Consider the following 20001-nt stretch of genomic DNA (forward strand, 5'->3'; position numbering starts at 1 on the left):
GAAAAGACATTACAGATTACAAAAGAACTCAAGTAATAAATTTGAACTTGTGTTACAAGCTATTTATATATCATATCATTAGTTCGTGGCCTCAGTTTCACTTCTTGTTCTTCCTACAAAGTATTTTGATATACATAAAAATTTAAAATTTCACTATATAAAAATTACTTACAATTCCTAGCTTGTTGTGACATAAGGGATAACCACAGAGCTTGATAATAGAACGTTCATCTACAACATCGCTGTAGTGAGCAGGTGTGATGAACTTCCCCTGTAATGAAATAAAAGGGACACCCCCACCCAGATTATTGGAAAGAGTTCATTTAGCTCTCATCTGAAAACACAGCAATAATGGTATCTATCTCATAGGTTTAATGTTAGAATCAGAGGAGAAAAATATAGAAAAAGAACTTAGAAAAGTGGTTTTGATACACAGTAAGTACTCAAAAATGTTAGCAATTATTTAAAAAGAACAAAAACAAAAAACTTCTGCCACAGTAGACTATGCACCTTTGTAGATTATACAGTTCATAATTCTGAGGCAGAAAGAAGCTATGGTGCAATACTGGTGATATTATTTTATTTCTAAAAAGTATTATTCAAAAAATAAACTACATAAAATAATAAGATATAATTTTACCTATTTTTAAAGCACAATCTTAAAAAAAAAAAGTGTATCAAAGGTCACTGTAAGTCCTATACAAATTTTTGTGCAAAATCTTCCAGCTTCTGAAAAAACTATACAGGAGGAAGGTGAAGTGATAGTTGTAAGCTAACACCAAATTCTTCCTATTGACATCTTCCTGTTCAAATAATCCTACTTCCTGACATTATTTTTGAAGTTCTGTTCTTGAAGGGACTGAAAATTTTTTATTCAGAGTACTATACGGTACTTTTTTCCAATGAAGCATTTCTGGTTTATGTTTATCTTTAGAGTCATTATGCAGATTCTGATGCAGTTACCTATATCAATTTAAATACTATATTTATATTCCTCTTGTTTAGAAAAATCTCTGAGCCACACTAAGAATTACTTTTGCAACAGAAGCCCTGACTTTTAATTTTTTTCTCTCAATAATTATGAATATATAATATAAATTTTCATTCAAAATTTTATTGCAATAGAGCCATTTAGGGGGAAAAATGCAGATTGTAATTTTCTTGTTATTTGTTGAGTCATAATGGCTCTATATGTGAGGTTTTTAAAATATCCAGCCCTGGTCAGGTAGCTCAGTTGCTTAGAGCATCGTCCTGATACTTCAAGGTTGTGGGTTTGATCTCTGGTCAGGGTACACACAAGAATCAGGCAATGAATACATAAATAAGTGGAACGACATATTAATGTATCTCTCTCTTTCCCCCCCTTTCCCTTTCTCTCTAAAATCAGTAAATTAAAAAATTGGTTTTTTGCCCTAGTTTGTATGACTCAGTGGATTGAGTGCCAGCCTGCAAACCAAAGGGTTGCTGGTTTGATTCCCAGTCAAAGTACAAGCCTGGGTTGCAGGCCAAGTCCCCAGTAGGGGTGCAAGAGAGACAACCACACATTGATGCTTCCTTCCCTCGCTTCTCCCCTGTCTAAAAATAAATAAAATCTTTTAAAAAATCCAAATTAATGAATTACACTAATGAAAATAACCTTCTGTTACTAAAATAGGACAACATACAGAATACAGAAAATAACAATGAGATATTAGTGCACATGATGAAAATCATGTGAGATTAGCAGACTGGTTAAAACAACTACTACTAAGGCATGTAATTTGTCACCAGTGCATTTCAAATCATTGTACAAAAAAATCCATAAATAATCATTTTTAAGTGCACAAATTATACTGCATGTTACCTGTATGTGGTGACTGAGAGTAGATTCTAAAATTTCAATAATGCAAGTAAGTTTCATGTTGCACAGATTTAAAGGTTTTCTACTACAAAAGCAATAATTTGTCAATACGTACACATTCCTTTAAGAACTCTTCTGTAATATTCTCTTCTAAAAGCTGTTCAACAATACGTAGAGCTTTTCTCTCAAACTTAATCTTCCTTCTCACAATCTCTTCTAGTTCTGCTTTCCTAAAATTAAAAAAAGATTTAAAATATACACAGTACCTTACTTATAGTTTTATCACAGCCAATTTTCTAGTGTTTTTAAATACAACACTAACAACTTACTCTTTTGCTACTTAAATTTCTATTTTTCATTCTGCTACTTTTGACCCAATATTTTTCAAAAATGAAACAAGCTACTTGTTGCACTGTGCACATAGGAAGTCGACCACCTTAGGTAGATTATTTGATTTCCAGAACCCAGAGCACACACACAAAAAATAACTTGAGAAATTCCTACAGGAAAAAAAGAACAAAAATGAGGTGAAATCTTTTTTCAGTTAGAGTTTATTACTTTTGTATATACCTAAAAAGGGAGGTTTTCCTCCAAAATCCTTATAAATAAGAGAGTAGAGAGGAAAAATATAATTTTGGCTGTTTCTTACAAGCAAAAATTAATTTGTGTTACCTCAAAAGTTAACAGATGGCCCAGATTGACAGGACAGAATCACAACAGAAAAGAAGGGTTTACTTTTTGTCATACAGTCTTATTAAAACTATATTGGTTTATAGTTATTTAACCATATAACTATGGTTTAGGAAAACAGCAATCTTCCTAAGAAGGCTGGCCCTTGTCCTGGCACCAATGGGACTCTGTCAGCCTTTGCCTGCCCCACACATTATTGGAACGGAAAAGCACAGGCTATTGGACCCAACAATGGCCCTAGGGCAGTGGTTTTCAATCCTAGCTGCACGTTAGAATCATTTGAAGAGATTTTTTTTCAAAAAGATACTATGGCCAGGTTCCACTACAGGCTCATTAAATCAGAATCTCTGAGGATGGGGCCTGGTCATTGGTGTCTTCTTAAAAGCACTGTAAATACTAGTGTGTACCAGGGTTGAGAATCACTGCCATATCATCAAAGATACCAACTATCCTGGTGATGAATTTGCTCCTTTCCTGCACTTGCCTACTAGAAAAACCTTTGTTGGCCTCCAGGACCTTGATGGGGCTCTCATAACTGGACCTAGAATACACTCCGCTTTTCTCCGTACCTTTAAAACTTTAGACTCCAATATCTAGCCTGGAGCAATAGTTTTACAAACAATTTGTAGCACTGATACGGGATTGCCAATCCGTAACAAATAAGGACATTAAAACAAGAATAAATTTACAGCTAACACCTGTTTTCCCATCATTTCAGAAAGGCCATACTTAGATCAAAGAAGTATAAAAGACATGAACACAGATGAAAAGGCAGTTCTTGGGACTTCCCACCAAGACGAAGACGTAGGTGGAAACACTGTGCCTCCTGGCACAACCAAATTTAAAAACAACAAAGATTTAGAAACAAAAACACAACTAGAACAGACAGAAAATTGAACTGTACAGAGGTCTGACAAGGAACCATTCATCCAGACCGGTAAGAGGGGGACAGTTGGTGGCCAGTGGAGAGGGGTTGCAGCAGGAAAAAGTGGTGGCTTCCAGACCTAGGCCCACAGGTGGCAGGGGGAGCAAATGAGCAGATCCAGTGAGGTGTGCAAGGCGGCCAGCAGACCAAGGTCACACATTTGTGTGCAGATAAACCAGGCAAAAACCGGGCAGCAAGACAGACCAGGCAACCTTAGGCCTCTGTGCCAGGAAATAAAGCCTAAAAACACCAACTGAAAACACCTGTGGAGGTTGAGGTGCTGGGAGAAACTCCCAGCCTCACAGGAGAGTTCATTGGAGAGACCCACAGGTGCCTAGAATGCACACAAGCCCACCTACCCAGGAACCAGCACCACAAGGGCCCAATTTGCTTGTGGGAAGCAGCAGAGGGGACTGAAATCCAAGAGAGTGGAGCAAGCGCCATTGTTCCCTTTCTGACCCAGCCCCCACATACAGCATCATAACCCAGCAACTGGGTTACTCCACCATGGTGAACATCTAAGTCTCTGCCCGATATACGTAACAGGTGCAACCAGACCAAAAAATTATGGCTCAAGCAAAAGGAACAGCTCAAAGCTTCACAGCCAATACTTTTAAGCAACCAAGAGACAGCCAACCTATTACATGCATAGTTCAAAACACTGGTGATCAGGAGGCTCACAGAATTGGTTGATTTTGCTTGCTAATTAGATGAATAAATGAAGGCTACACTAAGTGAAATGAAGCAAAATGCACAGGTAAACAATAGTGAAGGGAAAAAACCTGGGACTCAAATCATGGAGTGGACCAGAAAGAAGAAACAACTAAACAGAAAAGAATGAAGAAACAAGAATTCAAAAAAATAAGGAGAGGCTTAGGAACCTCCAGGACATCTTTAAACATTCCAACATCCGAATTATAGGGGTACCAGAAGGGGAAGAGGAAGACCAACAAGTGGAAGACTTATTTGAACAAATAATAAAGGAGAATTTCTCCAATCTGACAAAGGAAATAGACTTCCAGGAAGTCCAGGAAGCTCAGAGAGTCCCAAAGAAAGTGGACCCAAAGAGGAACACACCAAGGCACATCATCATTACATTAGCCAAGATTAAAATGAAGGAGAGAATCCTAGAAGCAGCAAGAGATAAGGGGACTGTCACCTACAAAGGAGTTCCCATCAGACTGTCAGCTGATTTCTCCAAAGAGACCTTACAGACAAGAAGGGGCTGGAAAGAAGTATTCCAGGTCATGAAAGGCAAGGACGTACACCCAAGATTGCTCTATCCAGCAAAGCTTTCATTTAGAATGAAAGGGCAGATAAAGTGCTTTTCAGATAAGGTCAAGTTCATCATCGTAAGGAGTTCAAGTTCATCATAAGGAGTTCATCATCACCAAGCCCTTATTATAGGAAATGTTAAAGGGATTTATCTAAGAAAAAGAAGATAAAAAAGATGAACAGTGAAAGGATAGCAAACTCACAGTTAACAACCACACCCAAAACAAAAGCAAACTAAAAGGACAGCTAAGTCAGGAGTGGAACCATAGAAATGGAGATCACGTGGAGGGTTAGCAACAGGGGAGTGGGAGGAGAAGGAGAAGGGGGGAGAAGGTACAGAGAATAAGTAGCATAGACAGTAGGTAGAAAATAGACAGGGGGAGGGCAAGAATAGTATGGGAAACATAGAATCTAAAGAATCTGTGACACATGGACATGAACTAAAGGGGGAATGTGGGTGGGAGGGGGTGTGCAGGGTGGAGGGGAATGAAGGGGGGAATGGGACAGCTGTAATGGCATAATCAATAAAATATATTAAAAAACAAAAATAAAATGCAGTTCTTTATACTGACTATATTTAGCTTTATGAAAAACATTATTTTATTTTGCTGCCAGTAAGAGCTATGTCATGTACTAAAACCAGTACACAACCTGCATTAGGAATTGCCAATTTAATTGTTAACTATCTCAACCTGCATTAACAGCCACACTCCTTTTAACTAGTGGATACCTACAGCTGCTTCCCATGGATAGCCAGGTCTCACAATTGCCCTCTATCAGAAATAAAGACAGGTAGTGTGGTAAACAGCAGTGGTTCTCAAACTTTTTGGTCTCGGCATTCCTCTACATTCTTAAAATTAGAGCTTTTGTTTATGTAAGTTACATCTACCAATATTCACCATATTAAGATTAAAAGCTAGAAAAATATTAAGCATTTATCAATAATATACCCATTACATGTAAACATGTTTTTAAATTAAAAAATTAGTATTAAGAGTGGAATTTTTTATACTTTTGCAGAGTTCTTTAATTTCTGGCTTAAAAATATTCACCTGGATGTAGGTGTATACTGAATGTAGAGGTGTTTTGCAGCTGGAATAAATTTATAAAGGACCACTCCCCTCAACAATTATTTGGTTACCCACATGGATTTTAAATTATTTCATCATGTATGATCTACTCAAAATACATTTCAGCTTATCTACATTCCACAAACTGTAGTGCTCAAAGTAAAATATAATCTCCTTAGGTTTGTGGTCAGATCTGTGTTGAAGTCACAATATTACGCAAAGAGAAGTCAATATAATCATGCTGCTCCACAGGGAAATACAAGCATTCCTCATTTCATTGCGCTTCACATTATTGCACTTGACAGGCATTGTATTTTTTTTTTACAAATTGAAGTCAAGACCCTCCATCAGTAAAATGATTACAACTCGCTTTATTGTGGTGGTCAGAAACCAAACCTGTGATATCTCTCAGATATACCTGTATTCTCCAAAACAGATCTCAAGTCTATCCAATTTCTCCATCCCAGGTGATCACCATCCTTAACATCTTAAAACTTTTAAAACTTAAATCCTATTACTTTATTAAGATTTTCCCATTTGCATGTATAAAATCTACATTTCTCACCCCGGCCAGGTACAGTATAAATAGAATCCTGCCTTTCTAACCTTGTCCTATGTACCTTTGTTCCTTTGCTCAGAATGCTTACACCACCCTGCACATCTCATGCACCTTTTCTTAAATGACCAAACCTTGTCACACATACTGCCATCTCTGGCTGGAGTTCTCTCTCTCCTCACTACTGTCTGGTTAATGCCTACTTTAGCCTTCAGGTCTCAGCTTAATTACTTCCTGAGAAGCCCTTCCCTGAAAACCCACCACCCTTCCTGCCAATGTCCATCTAAATTAGACTCTGTTATGAGTTCTTCCTCATTTATAAAACTTAATATAATATGTAATTATGAATTTATTTGAGAATATAATTAGTATTTCTGTTGCATTAGATAGGAATTGTGTCTATTTCTCTTCAAAATTATATCCTCAGGGCCTAACAGGTCTAGCATATCTTACACTAATAATTTTTGAAAAAAATGAGTAACTTAAGGCGAAAGTCAATACTTCATAAAATATCATAGATACATGTTATTTTATTCATACTCATGGACTAGCCCTATTCTAGAAACCTTTTGTGACAAGTGATAAATCTTGCGCTTTTAGGAAAAGTCAAGAGGTAGTACAAGTCAACTTTCTTCTAAAAATAAAGACATAATATAAACAAAGAACAGAAAAGGCTTCTTGTAGTCTCTGGCATATAAAACAAACAAAAAAAAAAACAAAAACAAAAAAGAGAGAGAGCGTCCAAAAAGGTGGAAAAGGAATATGTCGTTATTTCAGGAATGTTTATTCCCATAGACACCTTTCTACATATACTCATACCTTCATCAGCAATCTAAAAGTGTCTGACTTTGGTTTTCTTAAATCATGGAGTAGGGGCACGCAACAGTGTATGTGAGAATTTATAGTGCTTCCCAGATCTTCCCCTTCTGATAATAATTTTCTTTAAGGTAGCACCCATTAAATTGTTTTAAAATGTGGTTCAATTAATAGGGGACAAACAGCAAAGCGAATGCAGTTATCCAAATAGCTTTCATACCTTTTAGAAGCATCTTCTTTCAAGGTACTTGCCTGTTTAGTACCTATAATTAAAAGCAAAAACAAAAAACAGCAGATCAAGTTTTACCCAAATACACTAGGTTACAGACCATATTTCTTTCCAAACTATACCATCTTTTCTTCTTTCCCACATATTCCAACCCTGTGTGCAAATCAAGTACAATGAAATAGGAATCCAATTTGTTTTTGTAAATTAATGATTCTGGAACCATTCCTAGTCAACATGTTCCTCTTTCTGGGTTAATTTTCTCTTAAAACATAGTTGCAGAGTTAAGCACTCCTGAAAATCTGAAATGTGGTTACTTTCAGGGATACTCTCTCTCCGTCCCGCAAATATTCTCTCCCGGGTAAGAGGGAAGGAGGTTCTCCCATACCTCGGGGAACCAGGGCACCAGAGCAGCTGTACGAATGGAGGGAGGACCTGTGCAAGCTCAAGGGCAGGAGCACACAACCTGCCGACGCTGCCCTGGTCACTGGCTCACTCTGGCGACCCCCGCTCCAGGCTCCCAGGACCTCTACTGCCCTTTCCCACAGAGACTGGAGCACAGCCCATTCCGGGGAAAATCCCACAACGCTAGTGTAAAGAGCTGGGGGTCTGGCCGGACGGAGGTCTTTCCCAGACCGCACGAGGATGGCGGTGGGGCCCTCTCGGCCTTCTCTGCCCTGAAGATCTCCTCCCCTGGGGCAGCCTTTCGGGAGCTACTCGCGTGCCTCAGTCTAGAACTGTATAGAGGCTCGTTCTCAGGGTCCAAATGTGGGAAGAGGGCCTTTTGCCTACCTGCAGCCTTTCGGGAAGCACGCGGGGCCCGGGACTTCTGGCGGGCCGAGGACAGGCTGGCATATTCAGCCATGGGAGCCAGCGTCAGAAGGTCTGGACTGAACCTGGCGTCTCCCTCTGAGGCTCCGCCTTCCCTGGCGTAGCGCGAGGCGGGGCCGGGAAGGGGCGGGGCAGACAGGGGCGGGGCCGGGAGAGCGGCCTGCGCTGCCCGGGTGGTAGAAGACGACGCTGGAGGCCACAGGCCGGATAGTAAGTAGATCCCCGGGGAAGTCCTAGGCTGTCGCGGCTCGAAGAGGACCTGGAGCCGCAGAGATGCGGTGCCGCGGGCGGATTAGGGCCGGCGAGGCGGTGGGGCCCGAACGCCTAGGCGGGCCAATATCGGGAGAAATGGCTTCCCTGGGATGCCGCCTGCACGCACGCTATGTTTTATCCACTTTGAAGCGCGCTGCCGTGAGGACCCGGCAGACCTGCGCCGGGACTGCGGGTCTAGGCCCGGGTTTACACGCGGAAAGGATGGGCTGCGGGAACGGGAAGCAGTCCCTCTGATGGCCCCTGGTTGAGTTCACTGACTGGATTATTTTGGGGACTGCATCTGTTAAGGGAAATGCCCAGGTCACACTTGGGGTGGAGGGCATTTGAACTTTCACTACCCCTGGTGAGTAGTGTTGAACTTAAATTTTGTCAAGTAGGACATTAAAGTATAAAAACCCCCTATGATTATAACTGATTTCAGGCTCACCTTTTGGAAATGTGCTCAGGAATGGAATACTTTGCCTTTTTAATGTGCTTTGTTTAGTCCATGTTTGCAGAGGATTTTTCTTTTTCAGTTATATCTTTCAGAACTACACTACGCAGGACTATGCTTAAGAAAACCTAAAAGACACAACAGTTTTTTTAAAGATTTTTCTTTTCTTAGGTTAACACACTATGTTTCAATAAAAACATTGCAGCTTTAAAACTTTCGTCTTTATTGTATTTACTAATAATTCCTCAGAATGAAATATAACGATACTTCAGTGTAATATTTCTGATAGTTAACAGTGTGCATTGTATTAGTACATTTCAGCATCAAAACTTAAAAATAACAAAGAATGGCTGTGGAAGAACTTCAATCCATAATAAAGAGATGTGTAAGTAATTTTTCCTTTTTTTTGTTAACGTTAAATACCTTTCAAAATATGGGGAGGGCACAGATTATTTTTAATTACATTTGTGATCACTCAAATTGTTTATCTTCTTTAGTCCTTGCTCTCTTTGTTGACCTATGAATAAATAGTATGAGGGCAGGGAAGCAAATTGGATTATTTTCCACGTGATGTACACATCTAAATAGCCTTTAAAAATTTTAATACACAGTGGATTTCAAGATAATTCTCTAAAGTATTTATTAGGTTAATCCTAATTTTCATGCATATGCTAATGTGCAACTCACCTAGAATTTAAACAGATTTAATAAATCAAGTAGTTCTTGAATTTTTATTTGCCTAAATGTGTTTGTTTTTGTTTACTTTGTTTTGCTAGCAAATCCTAGAAGAGCAAGACTTTAAAGAAGAAGATTTTGGCCTATTTCAGTTAGCAGGCCAAAGGTGCATAGATGAAGGGTACATAGACCAGTTATTAGAAATTATTCAAAACGAAAAGAATAAGGTAAGTATGATCTTTGTGTGTGCTTTTCAGTCTTTACTAGGAAGAGAATAACCACGTGATACTATTTATCCATCTTTTCATTTACTCATCAAACATATAAGAGTCAACTTAAATTTTTCACAGTAGGAAACTGGGTAACAAAAAAGGAATTAGGATTACTCAAATACTTTAAGGTACTTACAGTCTGGTGGAAGAGATAAGCATATAAACAGCTAGCAATAAAGAGACAGAAAAACTGAAATAAGTGCTATAATTGAAGTATAATTAAAGTGCTTTAGAAGAGCAGGGATTACTTCTGGTTCAGAACCAAAAGTGGCATTTAGATCATTAATTGCATTGAGAAACATAAACATCAGGCAGACTAGATAGTCACCTTTGGTGATCAGCACATTCTGTTCCTCCAGCCAGATTTATAGGGAAAACCAAATATCGAGTGAGATAATATTATGATGAGGACAGCTGACCAATATCATATAGCTACAATTAATCTAAGAACTCATTCTCTACAATAGGAAAGGATCTTTTTGGGACTGGAAACAACTTTTCCTCCGACACTTTTCCTGTTGCCAGTGTTGGCAACATTGGTCTTCAGGCACAAGGAATACCATATTTTTTCCATTTTTTTCATTTAGAATGCTCTTTTTCATTTATAATGCTGTTTATTTATACAGAAGTTTTCTTCGTTGCTATCACAATGTAGTCATGCTGCTGACTTCTGATTATATCCAGGGTGCCTTGATTGTATTTGAAAGAGTTCTAAAACTTTTAAATCATGTTGTTATAGAGCTTCTTAGTAGTTTAAAGGCTTACTTATCTCCTTTTTTAATTAAAAAAATCTTTTTGAAAAATTAGGACATTTTACTTAAAACATTTCTTTTTGATGTGCTTACAGTACCATTGTAGCCCAAAATAAAGTGAGTTTAATGTTTTCCTTAATTCCTTGATTTTCCCCAATTGCATTCTCAGAGGATAACCTTGAAAGCACTTTACTTTTAGCTAATAATAATAAAATTAACAGTAGCTAATATTTATTGAGTATCTACTCTGTGTCACATGCTGTCTTAAGTGCTTTACTTCTGCTAACTCATTTAGCCTCTCCAGAATCCCATAATGTACTACTATTAAATCCATTTTGTAGTTAAGGAAACAGTCACTCTGAGAGGTAAGTGACTTGCCCAAAAGTAACTCAGTTTTTATGTGAAATCCAGGATTCAGAGCTGTGCAGCCTGGTTTCAGAGCTCTTAATGACACTGCTCTGCCTCCAGTTAGCACCATGTAGCTCTTACAAAGAAGCTTTGTAAGAGTGGACTAGAGGGGACTCACTAGAGGGTGAGAGAGAGTAAAGTGAAAAAAACGGCTGGGTTTCTAAGAAGCCCCTGAGAGGACAATATATCCCAAACATAAAAAGGCAAACTAAAAGGAAGAGAAAGTTCCCTGAAAGGAGACAAACAAGTTTATTTTAGAAATGTTGGTTTATAATACAGCAGGCAATTGAAAAGTGGTTCTGAGCTCAGGAGAAAAATAGGAGATTAACATGTAGATTTGTGCATGACTTTAAGATTAGGTGATTGTGATAGATTTAAGTATAGTGAGGCTTACCTAGTCTTTATAGCTTGAGAATCACCTTTGAAATTATGGTCTGCTAAATTCAAAGGTTCAGATATTGATAAGACTGTTTAAAACTGACTAGAACATAGTTTTCTTGCCAGGTGACACAGTCAAGATTGATCAAGACTTACTGTTAATTTGCCTTATGTAAAATGTTTTTTTTTAAATAAAGCTATATGAATAGTTTATCCTAAGACACTATAGTGCAAGGTTTCTCAGCATTGGCCCTGTTGATGTTTTATAGCAATTCTGACCCCCTTAATGATGATCAAACATGTCTCCAGACATTGCTACATATTCCCTGATAGGTATGGAACAAAATAGACCCCATTGAAAACCATGAGTATAGTGGGAAAAACATGGGCATTGGAGCTAGATAGACATGCAAATCCTGGCTCTAGCATGTGTTAGTTGTTGGACATTAGTCATGTCAGTAATCTCTAAACTTTGGCATTCTCATCTGTCAATTAGGGAATAATCTTACCCTGTAAAGTTGTTAGTATTTAACTAAACAAGTTGTAGTTTATGGATAGTCTGTACTTACTTCCCTTCCTCATAACTATTCACTGTTTACCTAAAGACTGGATACCATGTAGCTGAGATAATATTTGTAAAATATTTTATCAAAATTATTTTTTTAGCTCAGATATACAAAATCATATTCAAATCTGTGAGTTCTTTTATAGTTAATTATTCTCAGAGACTCACCTATAGGGTAGAAGGGGAAAGAAGTGCTTAGTTGGAAAAGTAGTTTCACAGGAACTAGTTAAGTTTTCAAAAGTGAGTATAGGCTTATTTAGTAAGTAATAATGGAATAAGGATTTAATAATTTTGAAAAAAACTAACTGCATAACAGAAATGCCTGATGAGTAAAGACCTGAATATTAAATTTCAAGCCACACAAAAAATGGAACAAATATCAAATCAGTGAATATCAAATGTACTTAAAAGTAACAGATATCTTTCAGCCTATATTTATGAAATACCTGTTTTGTGATAGGCTGTACTCCAGATGCTGTGAGCAAAAATTGTTGCCCCTATGGATCTTAAATGCTAAGGAAGACAGGATATATACATGATAAGTAAATTATATAATATGTTAGAAGCTGATAAATATAACTGAGAAAAATAAAGCACAGTTGGGGGTTGGACTGCGATGGGTGAAATTACACAGAGATTCGAAGGAAACGGGTATACTCATAAACTGTGGGACTGTCTGGGAGAAGAGTGTGCCAGGCAGAAGAAACAACTGGTAGGAGAGAGAGCTCAGTTTAACTGTTTACCATTAGGTAAAAAGGTTATTTTGTTATTAGTTTTTTAAAGTCGGTTTAAAAAACTTCATTTTATGTTGTCTTTCCAACATATTCTTACTGAATAAAAAGAAAGGTGAAACATCTTTTTTAGAAAAACTTAAATCAATGTTTATAAATCTAAAGGAGAAAATTTATTTTAGATTCAAAAGCAGAAAAGGGACCACCAAAAAAAAAATCAGTGTGTTTTGCTTTGTAAAAATAAGGACAACAAAAAACCCAAATAATTATTTGTCATAAATACGCCTAAGTCAATATTAAAATATAGGGAACTCATGCAGATTGATAAAACAATTTTCTACTAGAGTGTCCAGTTAATGAATGAGGAAGGATGTAAATAGTGTTTCCTCTCTTGTGAATTAGTGTTCATGTATTCTAACATACCCTGTTTGTTCTCTAGGACATGTTAAGTCTGATACCTTTACACATGGCTGTTGCGGAGCCTTTAATGTATTTCCCACTTACTCTAGTTCTGACAAACTTCTGTTTCTGTAACAAGTCTTAGCTTAGCCATTGCCCCTTCTGGAAAACCCCTCTTGCCTTTCCAGATGGAACTGACTCTTCTGCTATATGTTATACTTCACCATTATTACCTTATAATTAGGGTCACAGAGAGGGTTTTGTACCTATTTGTTGTCTTTGTGCATGTGGTTTGTTTTTTTAAACAAATGAACTAGAATGTAAATTCTTTAAAGAGAGTTATTAGCTGACATGTTCTTGTTTTATTTCTGGCACCTAGAATATTCCAGAGACTTGGCATAGTACATGCTTGATAATATTGATGAGTTAAAGTAGAATGCAAAACAGAGAAATACAATATATTATTATAGTTTTGAAAATCAGTGCTTTTGATAATGAATGTGAATCACTAATTATAAAGATAAACTTATGTAGTAAGCATTCTGAAATGTCTTTGAAAATACAGGCAACTTATATGAGGGGAGAGAAAATTAACAAATGGCACTCTCACTTTTTACCTAGAGTTACATGATTATAATATATTTAGAGATTGTCCAAGGAACCATAAAAGGTTTATGATCATTCCTGAATTTCTTTATGAGTCAAGGGAGTAAAATTCTCCATAAAAATTTAAATACTTGCTCATGGTTAGTAGACTGTTTCTTGTTGGAAATAGAACATTTATTTAAATCTTGGGAAAAACCAATTTACCTGATTAAAAGTGAAGTCTCGTTTGTTTTTTCTCAGTGAAAGTATTAAAAAACTACATTAAAATATTAATATCCTACCATAGGAAGTCAATGGTGACATGGTATAGGACTTGTTGCTTCATCTGTTCTATCTAGAGGAAATTCTAAGCTCCAAGAAACCTCACTGTGAGAGTCCTATAGGTAGCAGAATTTGCTTCATTCTGAAAATGTTATTATAGGTCATCATCAAGAATATGGGCTGGAATCTTATTGGTCCTGTTGTTCGATGCCTTTTATGGAATGATAAGGAAGATGATAAAAGAAAATATTTTCTGATGCTTGAGTTATTGATAAAGGTAAGTTAACAAACTGACATTTTCTGTCACGGTACACATCAGTATTTTATAATTTCCTTTTATGTTTAATGCTTGTTTTGTTTTTGGTGAGAAAGCTGTTTGTTCATGAAAATAAAGGAGGGAACTCTTTGAAGAAAGGTGCAAAGGGATTAGATGGGCAAGGCCATGTCGGTTGCCCTAAATTTTCTGGATATAAGAATTGTCTAACCTCATCATAGACCTACTAATTTAGATCTCTGAAGGGAGACCTAGTAAGCTTTATTTTTAATATTTTACAATAGCTTGTTGATGTGGAATTCAAAGTCTACAGATGTAGTTCAAGGTCACACATCTTTTGGCAATGTAGGAACTAAAATCAAATCTCAGTACACTTTACTCTGTGGTATGTTCCCTAAAAGAATATGAAAAACCTAAAATGCAAGTGATCAAAAGATAAATCTGAGGAAAATGACATAAGAATTTATTTAGGATTTCTAATCAAGATGGCAGCATAAGTAAACATGGCTTGCCTTCTCAAACACATTAAAACTACAACTAAATTATAGAACAGCCATCACTCAGAACTGGCAGAAGTCAAGTTGAATGAAAGTCTGACAACAGATTAAAAAAACCACATCTATTCAGACTGCTAGGAGGGGTGGAGATGCAAAATAGGCTGATTCCACATCCACTCGGATGTGTTGCCTCTCCAATATGCACCAACCAGGGACTGAACCCACAACGTAGGCAGGTGCCTTGACTGGGAATCAAATCTTCGACCTTGTGGTTTATGGGGTGATGCTCCAACCAACTGAACCACAGTGGCCAGCATGCTTCTTTTTAGTTTTACAGTGATTTGACAATCATGGATTCTGTTTTTGTATTTTATGTAATTATATGTGTATTTCTTGTAAAACTGGACCCCTTTAATGTTCTTTACAATGAAATAAATCTCTTGATGGTTACAGAAATATAAACTGTTCTGATAGTATAGTATGCAGAAACATCATAGCCAAGTTTTCCCAATTGGGGCATAGACTTCAATAATTACCAGGAGTTACTTGTATGAAACTGCTGTCACACCAGTAAGACTGCATTTATATATCCATCATTTTCAAGTTTATTGGTAACCTGGGCATATTTAACCCCAAATAACCTTGTCTCCTTATGTCACAAGTCCCAACTTGCTTATATTCACCTCAATGACAGTACCTTTGGTAGTAACACCCGAAGCTGTATAAAGTAGGGATGAGGGATTCTTCTTTGCACCAAGTATTGCAGGCAAAAGGTGGCTTTCAGTTCAGGATGTATTACACGTGCCTTTATGAAACAAGCCCATTGGCCTAATGAATCTCATGTCTAGTTGGTTTTTGAATAAAGCCATCTGCAACAAAGCAGACTTTAGTAACCATCCTCTTTCATGCTTCTTTCTTTTTCCTGTTCAAATAACTTCATATCTCTGTTTCTCCCTGGGCATGAACTTTGCACAAGGGACTTCCCATTTTCTCGCTCTTTCCATTTTTGTTTAATCATATTGGAAAGTACCTTAGTTAGGGACTGTCCTTCTCTGTCCAGTAGATAGACAGGTACTGCTCCTTGTGGAGTCTTTCCATTATTCTTTTCTTTGGTGTTTCTCTTTTCATGCCTCTTGATAGTCTTTTTCATTTGTATTTTCTCAGCATGGCACTGTTTATGGTAGCGCTTATCCTTCAGACCAGTCATCTTTTTTGCCTTTTTTGACTACTCACGAGGCTGTCACCCTAACTTTCTCTTTTTCTCATGGTAATCCAAACGATACCCATAGCGCTTACGGTGTAACTTAATATACTCATATTGTGGCATGGTTATGGCTGGGGTACAGTCCTCCATGCATGAAGAAGCTTTCAACTTTTGGGTCTCAGAGACCCCCAAACCAATTTCATGCAACTTGCAACAGGAAAGGCTATTATATAGATATTTTTTAACAATTGTATGAAGTACATTACTATAAAGCAAAAATAATTATATTTTCTCAGTATATATTTGTTTTTTTTTAATAGTAATCATGTGGCTTTAAATACAACTTGTATTAAACAGGTTCAATTGTGAATATTTTTATAGTTATGTAATCCCAAAGAATTATTGTTGGGTTTGCTTGAACTGATTGAAGAGCCCTCTGGAAAACAGATATCCCAAATTATTCTTCTTTTACTTCAGCCATTACAAACAGGTAATGATTATTTTGATACCTAAGTGTTTTTTATTTTCTGTGTAACTGCCTTGATATTACCCCCAAATGTCAACAGTATACCAAAGTAATGTTTATGACTAATTATTGAGTACTCTGCTTAGACTAGGAATAGCAGTGCCAATTTGAATCCTGCTGCCCATAGAAAGATAACAATACCTGATTCAAAGTGGGTACCTAGTAAATGTTTTGTTGAATGTCATGCTGTTTTTCATGTGCTGTGTTGTAACCGATAGCTTTTTGCCTAACCTTCCTATCTGCAACTTACATTCTAGAATTTATTCTATAATATATGTAAAAGATTACCTCTGTGCTGTCTGTAATACTCAGTCTGATAGCATTGTGGTAGTCCTGTATCTTGGTTAAGGACAATATTGGGCAGGTCATTGCTCAGCCTCAGCTTCGGGAGGTTAGAATTAAGAACAGCAAAAGTATTGCTGAAGAATGAAAAAACAGGTATGGAAAGAAAAGGCTTCATGATTAGGTGTTGTAACAGTATTGTTAAGTAATAGACATTAGCAACCAAGGCAGACAGTATTTATCCATGGAAAAGAGACTGCTTTTTAATTTTATGACCTACACGTAACTTTGGAGTCTGATATAAGAGCCCAGAATCAAACTAGGGAAAATTTGTTTTAAATGTGAATGCCCAGGAACTTTATACACCTTGAGGTATTCAGTCTTCTAGAAATATTCAGTCTTCTCTATTTTTATAGTACTTGATAGTTTACAAGACACTTGTTCTTATTTTATACTTAAAACAACAAAACTATATGGAGAAAAGTGTTTCTCTCTTAAGTATGTACCCTTGTGAACATACTTGAACAAGATTTCCTGGTGTCTATTGTAAAGTGCCACAATTGTAAGGTACTCCATTATTTCATACACCACTAAGAAAGGGGGGAAAACTGTACTTCCAATTAAGCTATCGTATGTCATCCTGATTCCAGAGTTGTTTAAATATGAAAAAAGAGTATCTTATAATTCTACATTAACTGAACTTCTTGTCTCATGTTTAGTGTGCTTGATGAGGCTACCTCAAGTAACAACTTGGTGTCTGTTTTAGTGATACAGAAACTTCACAGCAACAAGGCGTACTCAGTTGGATTAGCACTGTCTACCATTTGGAGTCAGCTATCTCTTCTTCCTGTTCCATACTCAAAAGAACAAATACAAACAGATGACTACGGCCTTTGTCAATGTTGCAAGGCCTTAGTAGAGTTCACTAAGCCTTTTGTGGAAGAAATCGTTGATGACAAAGAAAACTCACTGGAAAAGGAAAAGTTAAAGGATGAATTACTAAAATTGTAAGTATATATATACTTTTTTATTTTAAAATATTTTATTTATCTTTAGAGGGGAAGGGAAGGAGAGAGGGAGAGAAATATCAATGTATGGTTGCCTCCTGTGTGTCCCCCACTGGGAACTGGCCTGCAACCCAGGCATGTGCCCTGAAAAAATTGAAAGTATATTATTAAGAACAATTCACAATGCACCAAAGTATTGCTAGCTCAGTTATTTTATGTTTCTTTGTTTATTTGTTTGCAATGGAAATATAAATCTAGTTTCAAATTTTGAGTTTTCAAAGAGTATAGGGTTCAGTTGATGTAACAAGAGCATTTAATGAGGTATTGATATTTAAAAAATTAAATGCCAAAATCCATTTGTTTAATTTACTTTTTATAATCACCTTTACTCATATTAGTAAATGAATAATAGAAGCTGGGAAAGTAGATAGATGTAGCTCAAAGGATCTGGTCTTGCTGTGGGGGAATTGTGTTTTAACTCTTCCTTTGAAAGTAGAAGCAACACCAGACAGCTAAACATCTACCTTGACTGCAAAAAGCAGTAGTGGAGTTCCCAATAGCATTCACTCCACTGTTCAGTATGGTTTTCATTGACATATGGCTAGTCTAAATTAAGATGTGCTCTAAGTGGAAAATACACTTGGATTTCAAAGACTTGTTATAAAAAAAAACTTCAATAATTTGTATACTGATAAATTATTGAAATGATAATTTAGATAAATTGGGTTAATAGGATAAATTATTTAAATTACTTTTTTTTGTTTCTTACTACTTTTAAATGTAACTGCTAAAAATCTTTAAATTATGTATGGAGCTTGCATTATATATCTATTGAACAGTGCTAAAACTAGAGTATTGAATTACATGGACCGATAATTTTATATTGTTATTTTTATTTATTTATTTACTTATTATTTAGAGAGGCGAAGGTAGGGAGAAAGGGAAACATCAAAATGTGGTTGCTTCACATGCACCCCCTACTGGGGACCTGGCCTGCAACCCAAGCATGTGCTCTAGACTGGGAATCAAACCAGTGATATTTTGATTTGCAGGCCGGCATTCAACCACTGAGCCACACCAGCCAGGGCCAATAATTTTATTTTTAAAATTTTAGAATCTAAAACTGTTAGCTTTTTGCTCTTTCAGGTTAGGACATTAAGATATATTTTTAATTATGTATAAAATCCATTATATCATGAAAGAAAAGATATTTAAAGAAATAAGAAAGGTTTAATCAAAGAATAGTTTGGTTTTCTAAATAAAATACAGCTTGATGAAAAAATTACTACATTGTCCCAATTTTTTCTTGAGCTAACAAAAATTACATCATGAATTAACACTGGCCCTCAGACAAATATTCAGTATCCATTGGAATAGTCCAGAAACAGAACTGAAGCTTACCATATTGGGTCTCGCAAGGTGTTCTCATGCTCTTCCCATTACTAGTAAGAAGGATGCTTACGTTGCCAATTTGACAAATCATTGAGTTATTGGTGCTATGTAATTTTCCATCTACAATAATCTATTTAAATATGTTTATAGAACTAGTTGCTTTATAGTTAGGAAGTGCTATATTCATAGTTACCCAATTCTTATACCTTAGTTGCTTCAAAAGCTTGAAATGCCCTTTGCTGACAGCACAATTCCCTGAACAGTCTGAAGAAGCTGAAAATGATCCTTTAAGGTGTTTTGCATCTGAAATAGTAGTAAGTACAGCTAATTTAATCTGTATAAAATCTTCTAAAATGTAAAATGTTGTCCTGCTGTATTCTCATGTACTGCATGTGAGCATTTAAGTTGATACATTTATTAATAAAACAGTATGTATTTTTCTGTAGAACATAAAAATAAAATAGATAGCAATAATTTCATTACCCAAATATAAATAATATTAACACCTTCCAGATGTTTTTGGCTTTTATAGTCATAAATAAACACTATTATAATATATCTTTTTTTTCCCAAAAATTCTGTTATATTTGTCAACCACTTTTTTTGTAATTCATTTTTGTTTCTCTTAGCATATTATAAATGTTTCTCCATTGGTGAAATAGTATTTCATTGTATGGATTTAGCATAATGCATTTAACCTGGGCCGTGTAAGTTCAACATCTTGATTTTTAAAATTTTCATTATTGTAAAATACACCAACTTTCTTTTTGAACTAAATCTGTGATAAGAATCCTGTTAACCAAATCTTTGCATATTTCTTTTTTTTTTTTTTACTTG

The 20001-nt window shown here is 36.3% G+C and overlaps 2 protein-coding genes and 1 pseudogene across 3 annotated transcripts in view; 1 reads left to right on the forward strand and 2 right to left on the reverse strand.

The window, feature by feature from the left end:
* Positions 1–8299, reverse strand: part of RPAP2 (RNA polymerase II associated protein 2) — a 105755-nt gene extending 97456 nt beyond the window's left edge. The window contains exons 1-4 of the mRNA XM_037162049.2: positions 8191–8299; positions 7393–7435; positions 1956–2070; positions 173–271 (exon numbers count right to left, since the gene is read on the reverse strand). Of these exons, the coding sequence (XP_037017944.2) occupies positions 173–271; positions 1956–2070; positions 7393–7435; positions 8191–8263 (330 nt within the window). The 5' untranslated portion in view covers positions 8264–8299. The remainder of the gene's footprint in view (positions 1–172; positions 272–1955; positions 2071–7392; positions 7436–8190) is intronic.
* Positions 8300–8363: 64 nt separating this feature from the next.
* Positions 8364–20001, forward strand: part of GLMN (glomulin, FKBP associated protein) — a 38994-nt gene continuing 27356 nt past the window's right edge. Inside the window, exons 1-7 of one of the 2 annotated variants that reach the window (XM_053668252.1) lie at positions 8364–8439; positions 9247–9320; positions 9712–9837; positions 14143–14259; positions 16339–16447; positions 17532–17772; positions 19376–19478. In XM_053668252.1, the coding sequence (XP_053524227.1) occupies positions 9282–9320; positions 9712–9837; positions 14143–14259; positions 16339–16447; positions 17532–17772; positions 19376–19478 (735 nt within the window). In that variant the 5' untranslated portion in view covers positions 8364–8439; positions 9247–9281. Of the gene's footprint in view, positions 8440–9224; positions 9321–9711; positions 9838–14142; positions 14260–16338; positions 16448–17531; positions 17773–19375; positions 19479–20001 lie in introns of both variants that reach the window. The other variant, XM_053668253.1, reaches the window with a different exon arrangement.
* LOC119052746 (ribosome biogenesis protein NSA2 homolog) lies at positions 15316–16080 on the reverse strand (annotated as a pseudogene).

The sequence above is a fragment of the Artibeus jamaicensis genome, unplaced genomic scaffold (genome assembly GCF_021234435.1).
Source record: "Artibeus jamaicensis isolate MK-2021 breed Jamaican fruit bat unplaced genomic scaffold, CSHL_Jam_final contig_482, whole genome shotgun sequence".
NCBI lineage: Eukaryota > Metazoa > Chordata > Mammalia > Chiroptera > Phyllostomidae > Artibeus > Artibeus jamaicensis.